This window comes from Antechinus flavipes, chromosome 1 (assembly GCF_016432865.1).
Source record: "Antechinus flavipes isolate AdamAnt ecotype Samford, QLD, Australia chromosome 1, AdamAnt_v2, whole genome shotgun sequence".
Taxonomy (NCBI): domain Eukaryota; kingdom Metazoa; phylum Chordata; class Mammalia; order Dasyuromorphia; family Dasyuridae; genus Antechinus; species Antechinus flavipes.
This window is the reverse complement of record NC_067398.1, coordinates 617,673,877-617,687,321: the sequence shown is the minus strand read 5'-3', so window position 1 is coordinate 617,687,321 and position 13,445 is coordinate 617,673,877. Positions and strand designations below refer to the sequence as shown.

The 13,445-nt window shown below is 38.7% G+C and overlaps 1 protein-coding gene across 1 annotated transcript in view; it reads left to right on the top strand.

Moving 5' to 3' along the window:
• Positions 1-12,413, top strand: part of WASHC5 (WASH complex subunit 5) — a 64,172-nt gene extending 51,759 nt beyond the window's left edge. Inside the window, exons 26-29 of the mRNA XM_051971079.1 lie at positions 631-727; positions 4,074-4,227; positions 10,775-10,862; positions 12,007-12,413. Of these exons, the coding sequence (XP_051827039.1) occupies positions 631-727; positions 4,074-4,227; positions 10,775-10,862; positions 12,007-12,063 (396 nt within the window). The 3' untranslated portion in view covers positions 12,064-12,413. The remainder of the gene's footprint in view (positions 1-630; positions 728-4,073; positions 4,228-10,774; positions 10,863-12,006) is intronic.
• Positions 12,414-13,445: the final 1,032 nt, after the last annotated feature.

Here is a 13,445-nt window from a genome sequence, read left to right as displayed (position 1 = left end):
ATTATTGCTTCATAAGAGATTCTATTGTTTTGATTAGCTCTGTAATTGGGACCTCTGCCATCCCCTTTGGCAAGGGAAAAGCATTCTTTGGCACTTGAAATATCATTATTTGAACTCTTTCCGCTTTCTATCATGCATATCTTGCTTGTACCTTTGTCCTTTTTTTCACTTCTGATCCCTTTCCTTCTCCCTTCCACATCTTCTCTGCTCTCTTCTCACTCTCATTTGTCCTTCACCTCTCTCCAGCACACATAGCATATCTTAAGCCTGCCAGGGCATTAATAGGATTCATATTTAGTGGGAAAATAGTGGCATGTTTCTGGTTTGAGATGGGGGAGGAATGAAAATGTTCTGGTCACAAATAAGCCAATCTGTACATTGAAAATTATAAATTTTTTGAACCATTCTTTCTGAAGAGCAATCACAAATAAGGTGACAGCTTGACACTTGAGATGAAGTATCTAGTGTGTTTCAAGTCCTGTGTAAGGCACAAAATATATAAGAAGACAAAAATTCAACAGACCCTAATTTCAGATGTTTGTATTCTGTTGGGGATACAACTTGTAAAAAGAAAAGTAAAAATAGGGTGCTAAGAAAATTTGACTTTTTTTCTTTCCTTTCTGTCCCCAGATATATATAACAACAAAGCGTCTACCCTATTTTCCTGTGGTTAACTTCCTGTTCTTGATTGCTCAGCTGCCAAAACTTCAGTACAATAAAAACTTGGGTATTGTATCCATTCATTCTTCAAAGTCGTTAATGTTAACAATCACATCAGTTAACTAAAGAAACTCACATTATAGAGAGAATCATGACTGTTGTATGTGTAAAATCTAAATATGTTTTTAATAAGGTAAATGCCTTTGTTCCTCTGAAGTATGATTTCCCTTCCAAAAATCTGAACTGAGGATCAAATATAAATCAGATAATTACTGTCAATTAGCAAGGATCCAGAAACCTATTTGCTTCTTCATCTTCTCCCCTTTTGGCCATTTTACTGTTTTAGAATCTATATCCCAAGGTGGGCTAGACAAATAGAAGGTCATGAAACTCAAGTCAAATAATTGGGCTTATAGTGAGAAGAAAGACATGAGAAAAGTAAGACAGGTTATGTTGAGCTATAAAAGATGAGTGATTATAGCCACATAATTGCACTTGATTTTGAGTTTACCATGAATGAATGATTTCAACCATTAAGAAAATTGAAAAAACATTAAAGCACATGGCTGCAGATGACTCAGATACCCAGGTGAATCTAAGATCTCAGTAATGTTGAAATTCCCTCAAGTGATGAAGATTGCAACTCATCCATGACTGCACATCCTTTATAGCTCATCCACATCTTTCTGTAAGCTCAGCACAGAGGGTATATCTAACATATTTCAGACTTTGCCCTCTCTCTTGGCTCCAAAAAGATGCCAGTGGAGTAAACAGTCTGTCTTTTGATTATCCCTCATTCTTGCCACATAAGCAACTTCTATTTTTCAATCAAACAACTCTTCAAAGACATCCTTTTTACTCCATGTTAACTTCATAACTTCTTTTTGTACATGTGCACAAGTCTAGCATTTACCTCTCTTCTCTTCTTTGAGTGATTCCAGCATTCAGATCTATATTACCCTTGGGTGGTTCTCAATTTTAGATGCAGGATTGTGATACAGAAATAAACTTTATTTTATGATAACTTTTTGATCCCTGTTTTTTATGGTTGTTTTATGTTCACTTAGGGCTATCTAATGATAATTATTCAAAATCATTTTTCAATAAATATTTATTGAACATCATAGAAATTTGTAGGGGATCAAGAAATAGATATCAGACTGACAAGGCAAGGTTCATATCAATAAAGACTATATAATCTCATTAGGGAGATAAGACAAGTACTACTTCTACATCAAGATCATCAATGAAAAGAGTTACCCACTGCTTTCTAAGAAGGCCATTCCACCTCTGAATTGCTTTAAATTTTAGAAGTCTATCCTTATATTAAGTCTATATTTGCTATCCTACAACTTCAACCTATGGCTCCAACTTCTGAATTCTGGGGCTAAAGAGAATAAATCTAATCCCTCTTTTCATAGGACAGACCTTCAAATAATTGAAGACAAGTATTTTTTCCCCTAATGTGAATATTCTTATTTTCGCCTAATCCTCTGAGGGCATGACTTCATGGTCCTTCAGCATCCTAAGTTGTCCATTGAAATCTTACTTATTTTTCAAAGTCCCATTAATATGCTATTCATGAAGTCTTCCCAGTGGTCATTCTAGTCAGAATTAAGTAGAAATCATCACTCTCACCATCCAATAAAATTCTACCACACTTTGTTTTTTATACCATTCTTATGGTCCTCACTTACAGGCCTGTATTATAGTTATTGGTATACATGTCTTTTCCCCCCACTAATAACCATCTATGTTATAATCGAGATTGTGTCTTATCCAGATTTTCTATGATCCAGAGCATTTAGCCACATGAGCTCCCCTCAAAAAAATGTCTTGAATACATGCTTTGTTAGTTTTTATTCTGTTGGTCAAGGTCCATTTGGGAGATGATCTCTATTATTCATTAATATTCCCTTCATATTGCCACTAGTATTGGCTGCAAAATTCTCTTAGTGTAGCTACTAATTACTTAAATTTCTTGTTCTTTTCATGAGTTATATTCTCAGTGTTAGTCATTCTTTCCTGGGCTTCACACCATTTTCTTAATTATCCCTTTGACTTCATGTACCACTTTGATAGCTCTTGCTCATTCCAAATGGTTTCCTGAAGGAGCATTCTTAAGAAAGCCCTTTGCGAGCCTTAAAATATTATATGAATGTGAGTTATATTATGATAAAAAGCGATCATTCCATTGAATAGCTTCGCCTAAATGTCACAAGAAAACTTGTGTGATTCCATTTCACATCAGCCTTAAATTTGGCCAACACCAAAGAAGCACAAAATCTGTAATTTCATGGGACTTCAACTATCTAGTTCAATCTGAACTTTACCAAGCACCTGTGGCAAGGGATCTCTTTTTTGAAGAAACCTGCAGGAGCTGTAGCAAGAGCTAACATTTGTAGAGCTCCTTAAGAGTTTGCAAAGCACCATACATGTATTATCAACTTTCAAACAGCTCTGATTTGTGAAATGTTTCCATATTTAAATGGAAGTCTGCCTGTCTGCAACATCTCTCTTTATCACTCTTAGTTTAACCCTCTGGGACCAAGCAGAGGTGGGCTAAGCTATCTTCCACATGACATTATTCCAGTATGTGAAAATAGTTCTTATGGCCTTCTTCCCCTCTTCAGTATAAATATCCCCATCTCTTCAACTGATCCTTCTATGACATAGAGCACTAAAACATGGGAATGTAAGCCAGGTATCCCAGAGGCTTTGTTACTTACCTTACTTATATGCTGCTTTGAGATTTGGGGAAGAGTTCTCAAAGCTTTCTCCTGAGATTCTTCTTTATACTTTGCTGCCTTCCCTCATATTATGTGTCTAGGAACCTGGAGAGAGTGTCAATATAACTGTGTCTCTTTAAAAATATAGAATAGAAATAATTGGGGGAAAAAGAAAGAACTAAAAGCTCAATATACCGTGTCCACACAATAATAAAAATTAAGATCACTCTAAATGACAGCAAAATTCAGTTCAAACACAATTTCAGATTATTGAGGTTTAAATACATTTCATTTTTCTGTCAAAAAATGATAAACTCTAAAATGGAAAGTTACAGTTGGTATATAATGACTATCCTAACTTTTTCATAGAAGGTCCTTGGGAGTATTAATTGCACCAAAACAAAAAGGTATCAAAAAATAAAGTAAAATCATGACCTCTTAAAAAAAGAAAGAAATTTATTAAAGTTGGAACATTCCCTCATAAAACATCACAAAGTTAGAATCGGAAAAAACCCTCAAACTCATTTAGTTGAACCCCATCTCTTCAAAATTGAGCAGTCACAAAGAGAAATGACTTGCCCACACAAGCTAACAATATCATTTTATAAATGATTGAGATTTTTTTTTGAAGATTTTGAGATTCCCAGTGGAAGCGCTTAACTTAGTGTTCTATTTTGTCTTCAGGAATGGTCTGTCGAAAACCTACTGACCCAGTTGACTGGCCTCCCTTGGTCCTAGGACTACTTACTCTGCTGAAGCAGTTTCATTCCCGTTACACCGAACAATTTCTGGCTTTGATTGGCCAATTTATTCGCTCCACAATGGAGCAATGTACAAGGTAAGAAAGGAGCTTTTTATGCAAGCTAGCCTTAGTTTTATAGAGTACTGATGGAGAGACAGGGGATCAGTTCTAAAAATATCCCAAGTAAAAAGTTCTTTAAATTTCCTACCATAGGGAAAGAGAATAAGCATTTATAGGCCACCTACTGCGTTGCAGGCCCTATACTAAGTACTCTACAGTATTAGATTATTTAATTCTCACAACATCCCTGTAAAGTAGGTGGTGGTGTTATCCCCATTTTACAAACAAGGAAACTGAAGCAGACAGAATTTAAGTGACTTTCCCAGCATCACCTTGCTAGTAATCCAATCTGAGGTTGGATTTGAATTCACATCTTCCTGCCTTCAGGCCCAGTGTTCTCTATCCACTGAGTCCCCAGCTACTTCCATAGAGCTCTCCGGAAGAAAAATCTGAGGGATTTTATCTTCAGACAGCATTGCCTAACACCAAAATTACATCAGTCCAAATAGATGGAAGAAAGGCCAAAAAGATGGCCATTCCATTTGTTAAACCAAAGAAGAATATTCCACAACCATAGCCCTTACTTATAACACCTTCAACCTTGACCATCCTTGGGGGAGTACATTTCTTTTGTATTTCTTGAATCCTTTCTCTTTCAACTGGAGTGTATTCCTCTTTATTCTGTCCATAAACAAGAAATTGCTGGTCACCCAAGTCTCTAAAGCCTTCTGTACAAAGTCCTTTGCTTCAGGCAAATGAAGATGGAACCTTCCTTAGCCACTCTGACAGAGAGGGTTAGAGCCAGGTCCTAGCAGAGAGGACACAAGAGAAACCTCTCTTGAAATAAGCCTGGTCAAATGTACTTTGGTAACCATTAAGGGTGAGAATAACATCATTGTTTTCTAGATACAAATTGGATTCCAAATCATTAGCCATTCACTGAACTCAATCTGAGCTGCTCCCAGGGGGTTAGAAAAGTTAAGATGTCAAGCCCTGGAAGAATTTGAGCTCCTGGTAATATAAGGAATGAGAAGTGATATAGAAATTGCTTCTTGATTTAATAAAACAGAACTTCTCATTTGTACTATCCCCTAAGAGCAAAAAATTTAATTTTTTCTGATTCAGTTGGGTTTTTCCCCCCATTTCCAACACTTATAAAAGTACCAAGCACTTATTAAATGCCTACTGTATGTTGATCGGGGATATAAAGAAAATCAGAAAGCATTCCCTGCCCTTACGAAGCTCACAGTCTAATAAGGAGACAACAAGCAAGCTGTACATAGGAAAAATAGGAAATAAAAAGAGAGGAGATGCTAGAATTAAGAAGGATTGGGAAAATTCTCCTTTAGCAGATGGGATTTCAACTAGGAGCCAGGAGATAAAAGGGAGAACATTCTGGGCAAGATGATTAGCCAAGAAAATATTCTCAGCAAGAAATGCAAAGTGTTTTTTGTGTAATGGCCAAGAGGTCTGTGTCACTGCATCAGAGAATACATGTGGAGGAGTAGATGTGAGAAGCCTGGGAGTGGCAAGCAGGCTCTAACAGCTTTAATCAGGGGACTTTGTGCTTGATCCTGGAGTTGGTTGATAGGGAAACACTCGTCTGCTAAGTACGTGGTGGCATGATCAGACTAGTTCATTAGGAAAATCATTTTGGTGGCTAAATGCAGGATGAGAGAACTAAGGAGGCACATGCACCTGTGACTAGTGCAGGAGTCTGCTCATGAGGTGATGAGGGCCTGCAGAAGGCAGCACCAGAGAGGAGGTGGCTTTAATGGGTATTGCAAAGGTAAATCCACAGGGCTTAACAGACGAGGTAGAAGGGAGAGGGATCAGAGATGACAAATGGGTTACAAGCCTAGGTGACTGGGAAGAAGTATGACTAAGATCAGCTGGAAGTTTAGGGCAAGATAAGTGTATTTGAGATTCATCAGCATAAGGATGATAATTGAATCCATTGAAGCTACTGAGCTGACCAAGTGAAATTGTATAGAAGGAAAGAAGATAGCCCAGAGGAAAGTGCTGAGGGATGGTCACAGCTAGTATGTGTGACCTCGATGAAGATCCAGCAAAAGAGCCCGAGAAAGAGCACTCAGAAGGAAAGGAGAGAATCACAAGAACGTTGTCCCGAAAAGAGATGGTCAAGTCAAAGAGGATGATCAGCAGTGACAGAAGAGTGGAGAAGGTTGCCCCAGCAGGATTGAGACAGAAAGAAATGTACAAGACCCTGGCATGCACCCTGAGGCCACCCATTGGGGCATCCCTGTTTCTCTTGGTTTTCTGGGTCCTGGGAATGCTGCCTATCTATGTAGTTTCTCTGCTGGGAAAATTTATTGTTAATTATAAAATCTCCATTTCTCTTTACCGCCAATACAGAAGTAAAGCCTAATGGCAATAGTTGTGAGCTCTGTCAAATCTTAAGAGTTAGAAAAGCCATCTCAATGGCCTCTTCTCCAGCCTTCAGCTCATGCTGAACCTCTTCATCATGCCTGACATGTGCTTAGCTAGACTTATTGAGAATACTGGTAATTAGGGAAACTCTGCCTTAGTCCATTAAATTGTTGGATATTTCCAATCATTAAAAAGCTCTTTCTTGTATTTGAGCTGGAATCTGCTTTCTTATAACTGAGATAGATAGATAGATAGATAGATAGATATACCACTATTCTTGATTCTTCCCTCTGGAGCCAAACAGAATCTTCCATATAGCAGCCCTTAAAGTATTTGACACCACCAGTTGTGACCCTCTTGAGATTAATCATCATTTAACCAGGCAAAATATTGAGTTTCTAACCACTTACCTTATGCTACATTTGCAGATTGGAATATCTTCTTAATAGATATGCTAAATACAATGCTCTATATATATGCTCTGACCAAGGCAGAATACATAGAGGCTATGTCTTCCTAGTTTTGGATGAACATAGTTCTCAAGCCTCAAAGTAGCTGCAAGATAAACTGAAGGGAGAAGGCACCAACAGGTGACGGTCCAAAAAAGACCTCCTTCAGAAGAGAGCATCCTAAAGGAACTGAGGGCTCTTTAAGAGGCGAAAATGAATTGAGAAACCTTCCTTGTCCTAGCAGTGGCCAATTCACAGACAGAGACAGAAGCCTGAACCTCATGTATGAAGGACAATTAGAATAGTTTCTTGACCATAAGATTTGAAGTGGTAAGGAAACCAAAACTAGGACGGGTTCAGGTGTGAAGAACTTTACAAGCCAGATGGAATTCAAATATGAACTTCAACGAAATAGGAAGTCTTCAGAGGTTCCTGAGCAGGAAGGTTACATGTTCAGACCTATGCTGCTGCAGAATCACATTGGTGTCTGTGGGGAGAACTTTAAGCCAGAAAGGCCAAATAGGAGGTTCCTGTGATAGTCCAAGCAAAAGGTGATAAGGACCCAAACCAAGTATTGTAGTGACTGTGAGTGTTGCGAAGGATGTCCAAAAAATATTAAGTGCCTGCTATTTGCCAAACACTGTGCTAAGTACTAGAAATATAAAGAAAGGCAAAAGCCCTCTTCCCATCCCCCGACCCTGCCCTCAAGGAGCTTATAATCTAATGGGGGGATGTGATGACTGCGTATTTAAAATCAGCCGGAGTCAGGAATTCAGGTTAAGGGGAAAATCTTTGATCTTTATTCTCAGTAGAGGTGAAGAAGGATTGTGATAGCAATATGGGCAGCTGCGACAGGAAGCCAGCTAGCAGAGGGGGATCGGAGGTGAAAAGCGGTGGGGATCACAATGCGAGCAGCTGGTCTCTCTTTCCACTCCCCTTTCCACTCCCCTGCCTCCACCCACCAAAATCGTCATTTCCTATACAACACATCAGGACTTGCACAAAGAGTGGGCGGGGGCCATTCTTTCTTCAAGCTTATATATTAATAGAGTATGGTCCAATTACTATTTAGCCTCATGTGCTTGGGACGTCAGTGCATCAAATCAAGCCTCAGCCCATTACAGGGGGACAACATGTAAACAACTTTGTACATACAAGCTGTGTACAAGGTAAATAGTAAATAACCAACAAGGGAAGACTGAAATTCAAAATGGTTTCCTTTAGAAGACAGGATTTTAGTTGAGCCTTGAAGGAAACAAGAAGGCAAAGATGAAAAAGGAAACAGCTGGTGAATTTGCCCAGAGTGAGAAGATAAGGCTAGGGAGGCCAGAATCACAAAGTACGGGGTGGGGAAAGAAGCCCCAAAGAGCAGAAGGGGCAAGGTTATAAAGGGCTTTGAAGGAATAAAGATAACTGGAAGAGTGAGAAGTCAGGGGCACAATTAGGGACACAGGCCCTGGGGATGAGAAACATGGGGTAAGTTGAATTGCATAAAGCATGGTAGATTCATGGAACCTATACAAAAATTGACCATATATTAGGACATAAAGACCTCAAAATTAAATGCAGGAAGGCAGAAATAGTAAATGCTTTCTTTTCAGATCACAATGCAATAAAAACGACATTCAATAAAAAGTTAGGTGTAAATAGACCAAAAAGTAATTGGAAATTAAATAATCTCATCTTAAAGAATGATTGGGTGAAACAGCAAATTATAGACACAATTAATAATTTCACTCAAGATAATGACAACAGTGAGATATTGTTTCAAAATTTATGGGATGCAGCCAAAGCAGTAATAAGGGGAAATTTTATATCCTTAGAGGCTTACTTGAATAAAATAGAAAAAGAGAAGATCAATGAATTGGGCCTGCAACTTAAAAAGCTAGAAAAAGACCAAATTAAAAACCCGCAATCAATTATTAAACTTGAAATTCTAAAATTAAAAGGAGAAATTAATAATATAGAAAGTAAAAAAAAACTATTGAACTAATAAATAAAACTAAGAGTTGGTTTTATGATTTATGGAAAAAACCAATAAAATTGATAAACCTTTGGTAAATCTGATTAGAAAAAGGAGGTAGGGAAATCAAATTAGTAGTCTTAAAAATGAAAAGGGAGAACTTTCCACTGATGAAGAGGAAATTAAAGAAATAATAAGGGGTTATTTTGCCCAACTTCATGCCAATAAATTTGATAACCTAAGCGAAATGGATGACTACCTCCAAAAATATAAGCTTTCCAGATTATCAGAGGAGGAAGTAAATTGCTTAAATAGTCTCATTTCAGAAAAAGAAATAGAACAAGCTATTAACTCCCTAAAAACAAATCCCCAGGACCAGATGGATTTACATGTGAATTCTACCAAACATTCAAAGAACAATTAGCCCCAATGCTTTATAAACTATTTGAGAAAATAGGGAATGAATGAGTCCTACCAAATTCCTTTTATGACACAGACATGGTAGGATTTATACCAGGAATTCAGGGCTGGTTCAATATCAGGAAAACTATCAGTATAATTGGCCATATTAATAATCAAATTAGCAAAAACCATATGATTATCTCAATAGATGCAGAAAAAGCATTTGATAAAATCCAACATCCATTCCTATTAAAAACTCTTGACAGTACAGGAATAAATGGACTTTTCCTTAAAATAATCAGTAGCATCTATTTAAACCAGCAGTAAGCATCATATGTAACGGGGACAAACTGATCAGGAGTGAAACAAGGTTGCCCACTATCACCGTTATTATTTAATATTGTATTAGAAATGCTAGCTTTAGCAATAAGAGTTGAGAAAGAGATTAAAGGAATAAGAATAGGCAATCAAAGCATGGTAGGTCATCTGTTCAGCAGAGAGGGCAAAGATGGGTAATTCTTGAACATCTTCGAGAGTCTGGTGTGGGGACACAGGTGGCCCTCCCTTTGTCACTTAGCATGTGAGATTTGCTGTAGCTTGATACCGTGGGCCTCCTGATGATGAGCTAAGGTGATCCTCAGACAAAGAATAAGTTTTCTCATCAGACCCGACCTCAAAGTCTTTCTATCACAGACTTCACTCCGCCGCCAAGCCTCCTCCATGGCACCCACCCTAAGGCATTGGAGGGGAGCTTGAGAGGGCGCTCCTTGACATTCAGTCATTAAGGGTAGGGCCGCAAGATGTCATCGGAGCACCCAGAGTGCCAGGCCTGGAGTCAGGAAGACTCACCTTCCGGAGGTCAAATCTGGCCTCAGACACTGAATAGCCGTGTGACCCTGGACAAGTCACTTACTCCATTTGGCCTCAGTTACCTCACCTGCAAAAGCAGCTGGAGAAGGAAACTGCAAACTTCCCTATATTTTTGCCAACAAAGTCCCAAATGGGGTTACAAAGAGACATGACTGAAAAAGTATTCCACAATGTAGATTTGAAGCTGGACTATAGAGACCACTGACTCTAACTCCCTTCATTTTACAGATGAGGCAACTGAGAATAAGGGGTTAATCGACTTGCCCAGGGTCACACAGCTAGTAAGTGTATGAGGTCATATGTGAACCCAGAGGATGGCTCCAAATCTAGTTCTCTTGGGTCCACTCTGCCATCAGAGTGACCTCGTAAGAAAAATCAACAGGTAACAATAGCAGTGGATTAATTCATTTTAAAATCTGATGTATGATAAGAAAATGTCTTCTTTCAGTTGCTCACTAATATTTCAGAATACCATTTGTTAAAGTCCTGACCAATCTCTCTGTCACAGCCAGAAGATTCCAGAAATGCCTGCTGATGTAGTAGGTGCCCTTCTGTTTCTGGAGGACTATGTTCGCTACACAAAGCTACCAAGGAGGGTAAGGGAATGGGAGCAATAGCCTGAGATGGGCTGGGTGGCAAGGAGACAGTGAGCAGAGCTCAGAGCACTAATGGGAGAATCAGGGCGGGGAGAGGATGCCAGCCTTCCATGCGAGGGGAGAGCTGCTCAGTACCCAGGAGCCTGTTACCCTTCGCCATCTTCTTCTGGCTACCCCTGCCTCCTCCATGCAGAGGCTGTTGCCAGGCACTAAGGGAGAGGCATGTACTTCCATAGCTACCCTGTCTTCCCTTCTTCTCCCAGCCAGAGTTCCCCCAGTTGTGCAAAGATCCAGGACAAAAGTCCTCAGATAGAAATGAAAAGCCCTAAAGCTTTCTTTCTGTGTAAAGTGCGTGCGTGTGTGTGTGTGAGTGTGTGTGTGTGTGTGTGTGTGTGCGCACGCGCGCACATACATACCTATATAGCTATATTTTCACACAATATGCATATGCATATTCTACATATTTACACATGCATATATGGGAGTCACTGTGCCTTTTGAAATTCATAAGTAAACATATCGGTCTATGGCTATGAGTACTTATGACTGTTTCAGAATCAGCCTTAAATGTTTGGAAAGCCTGGGTACCTTTATGCCAAGATTAAAGCTACAATAATGGACTGTTCTTTCCAGAAAATCTTAGTCTGCTTTTCATCCATGGCACACACGAGATTCCTTCCTCAAGGAGGGTCTGCCCTCAGCAACCTTGTTAAAGAGTTTTGTCAGCACTTGACCCTCTCTTGTCCCAGATCCTCATTCCTGCCCTCAGACCTGCTGTCAAACTTATCCCCACTACCGTGTGAAATATTCCCCAAGATCTTAACTGGCAAAAGGTTAACATCTCAGGGTATTTGAATTCTCATATTAGATTTCCTAAATATCTATGATTCGGAGCAGTGAAGCTAGAGTGATGAAACCAGAAGTGGGGCCAGGAGCCCTCGAGACTATCAGTGGGCACACAGTGATGGGACCTCCAACTATCTTTACAAAAATTTTCCTCTGCTATGTTTATTATATTCTAATGAGAAGTATGATTTCTTTACCTTGGATATCCCTTAAACATAAGATCTTATATGTAGACTACTTTGTATTTGCTCTGAGTTTGCCACCTAATAAATGCTTGATTCTGTTTTCTGGGTTTTAGGTTGCTGAAGCACACGTGCCTAATTTCATTTTTGATGAGTTCAGAACAGTCATGTGACTTTTTTAAAATAACAAAAGGAATGTCCTTTTAAGTATCTCACCATCATTGAATTTGGAGCATTAGAAACAAAATTCAACAAATCACATATCTGTAATTTTTTTTCTTCACTGTGTGAGAAACACAGCAATCTGAACAAGATGGATCTCACAACATTAATTATTGTCATTACCATTGTTTAATCATGATATTATATGCAATTTATATCATGTAAATGCAGAACACTTTTGTACTGCTAAATGCTGAATATAATTAATTGCTATGGACAAAAACATTTAGTTTTATGTTCTAAAGAGCTATTTGTGCAACCTTGACTTTTCTATTTCAATAAACAACACGTATACCAAAAATATTAGTTGTGTTTTTTAAATGACTTAAAGTAATTTATTCTCATATAAATCCTTTTGTGACTAAGAAAATGATGAATTTTAAATGGTTTTTGAATCATGTGACATTACTTCAACCTGCATTTTTGCATCTTAGAGTCTTTCTAAGAGTTGATAAAGCACTTTAAGGTTTACAAAGTGCTTTACAAATATTATTTTATCCTCACAATCCTGGGAGACGGTATATCCTCAGTTTGTATATGGGGAAACTGAGGAAGACAGAGATGGTTGAGATCACATAGCAAGTAAGGGTTTGAGACTAGATTTGGACCTTGGACTCAACTTCAGGTTCAGCACTACCCACTGCACCATCTCTGTACCTACATAATAGCAGTAATAGTAGTAATAGCCAGTATTCAAAGAGTATTTTTTTCTTCTCCAACCCTGTGATTTCATTGACATAAGGAGTCCTCAGATAGAACATCCACCAAAGCACACCAGAAATTGTAATTTGGAGTCTCAGAGTTGCCCAGGACCTTGAGTGACTTGTCTAGAGTTACATAACCAGCATGTATCAGATCTGGAATTTGAACCCAGTTCCTACGAGGCCATGATAAAGATTCAGAATCTCCTGCTGTAATGCCAGAGAAATTGAGGCAAGATAGAGATTAGAGAGTATTTAATAGTTTATATTTAATAGTTTACTTGAAATCTGAGTTCTGAGTTCTCAATGACATATATACACTTGGCTCAGACTCAAGGGGTAGACTGAGGCAGGGGCAGAGTCAGGGTGCTGAGAGCAGGAGCACGGGACTAACAATCTGGTTCTGACAGGGTGAGGGGAGACATAGGGGACATCTGATAATTGGGATTACAGAATGGGGAGAGGTACCCAACATTCTGATGATTTCTAAGAGAAGATTTTTCTCCTTATCTGGATCTTCATGATAAGGAGGGAGCAGTGGTGTTGTAAGTTTGAACAGAACAATTCAGGAAAACCAAGGCAGGACAATTTAGGGAAACTGAGTCAGGACAATTAAGGAAACTGAGTCAGAC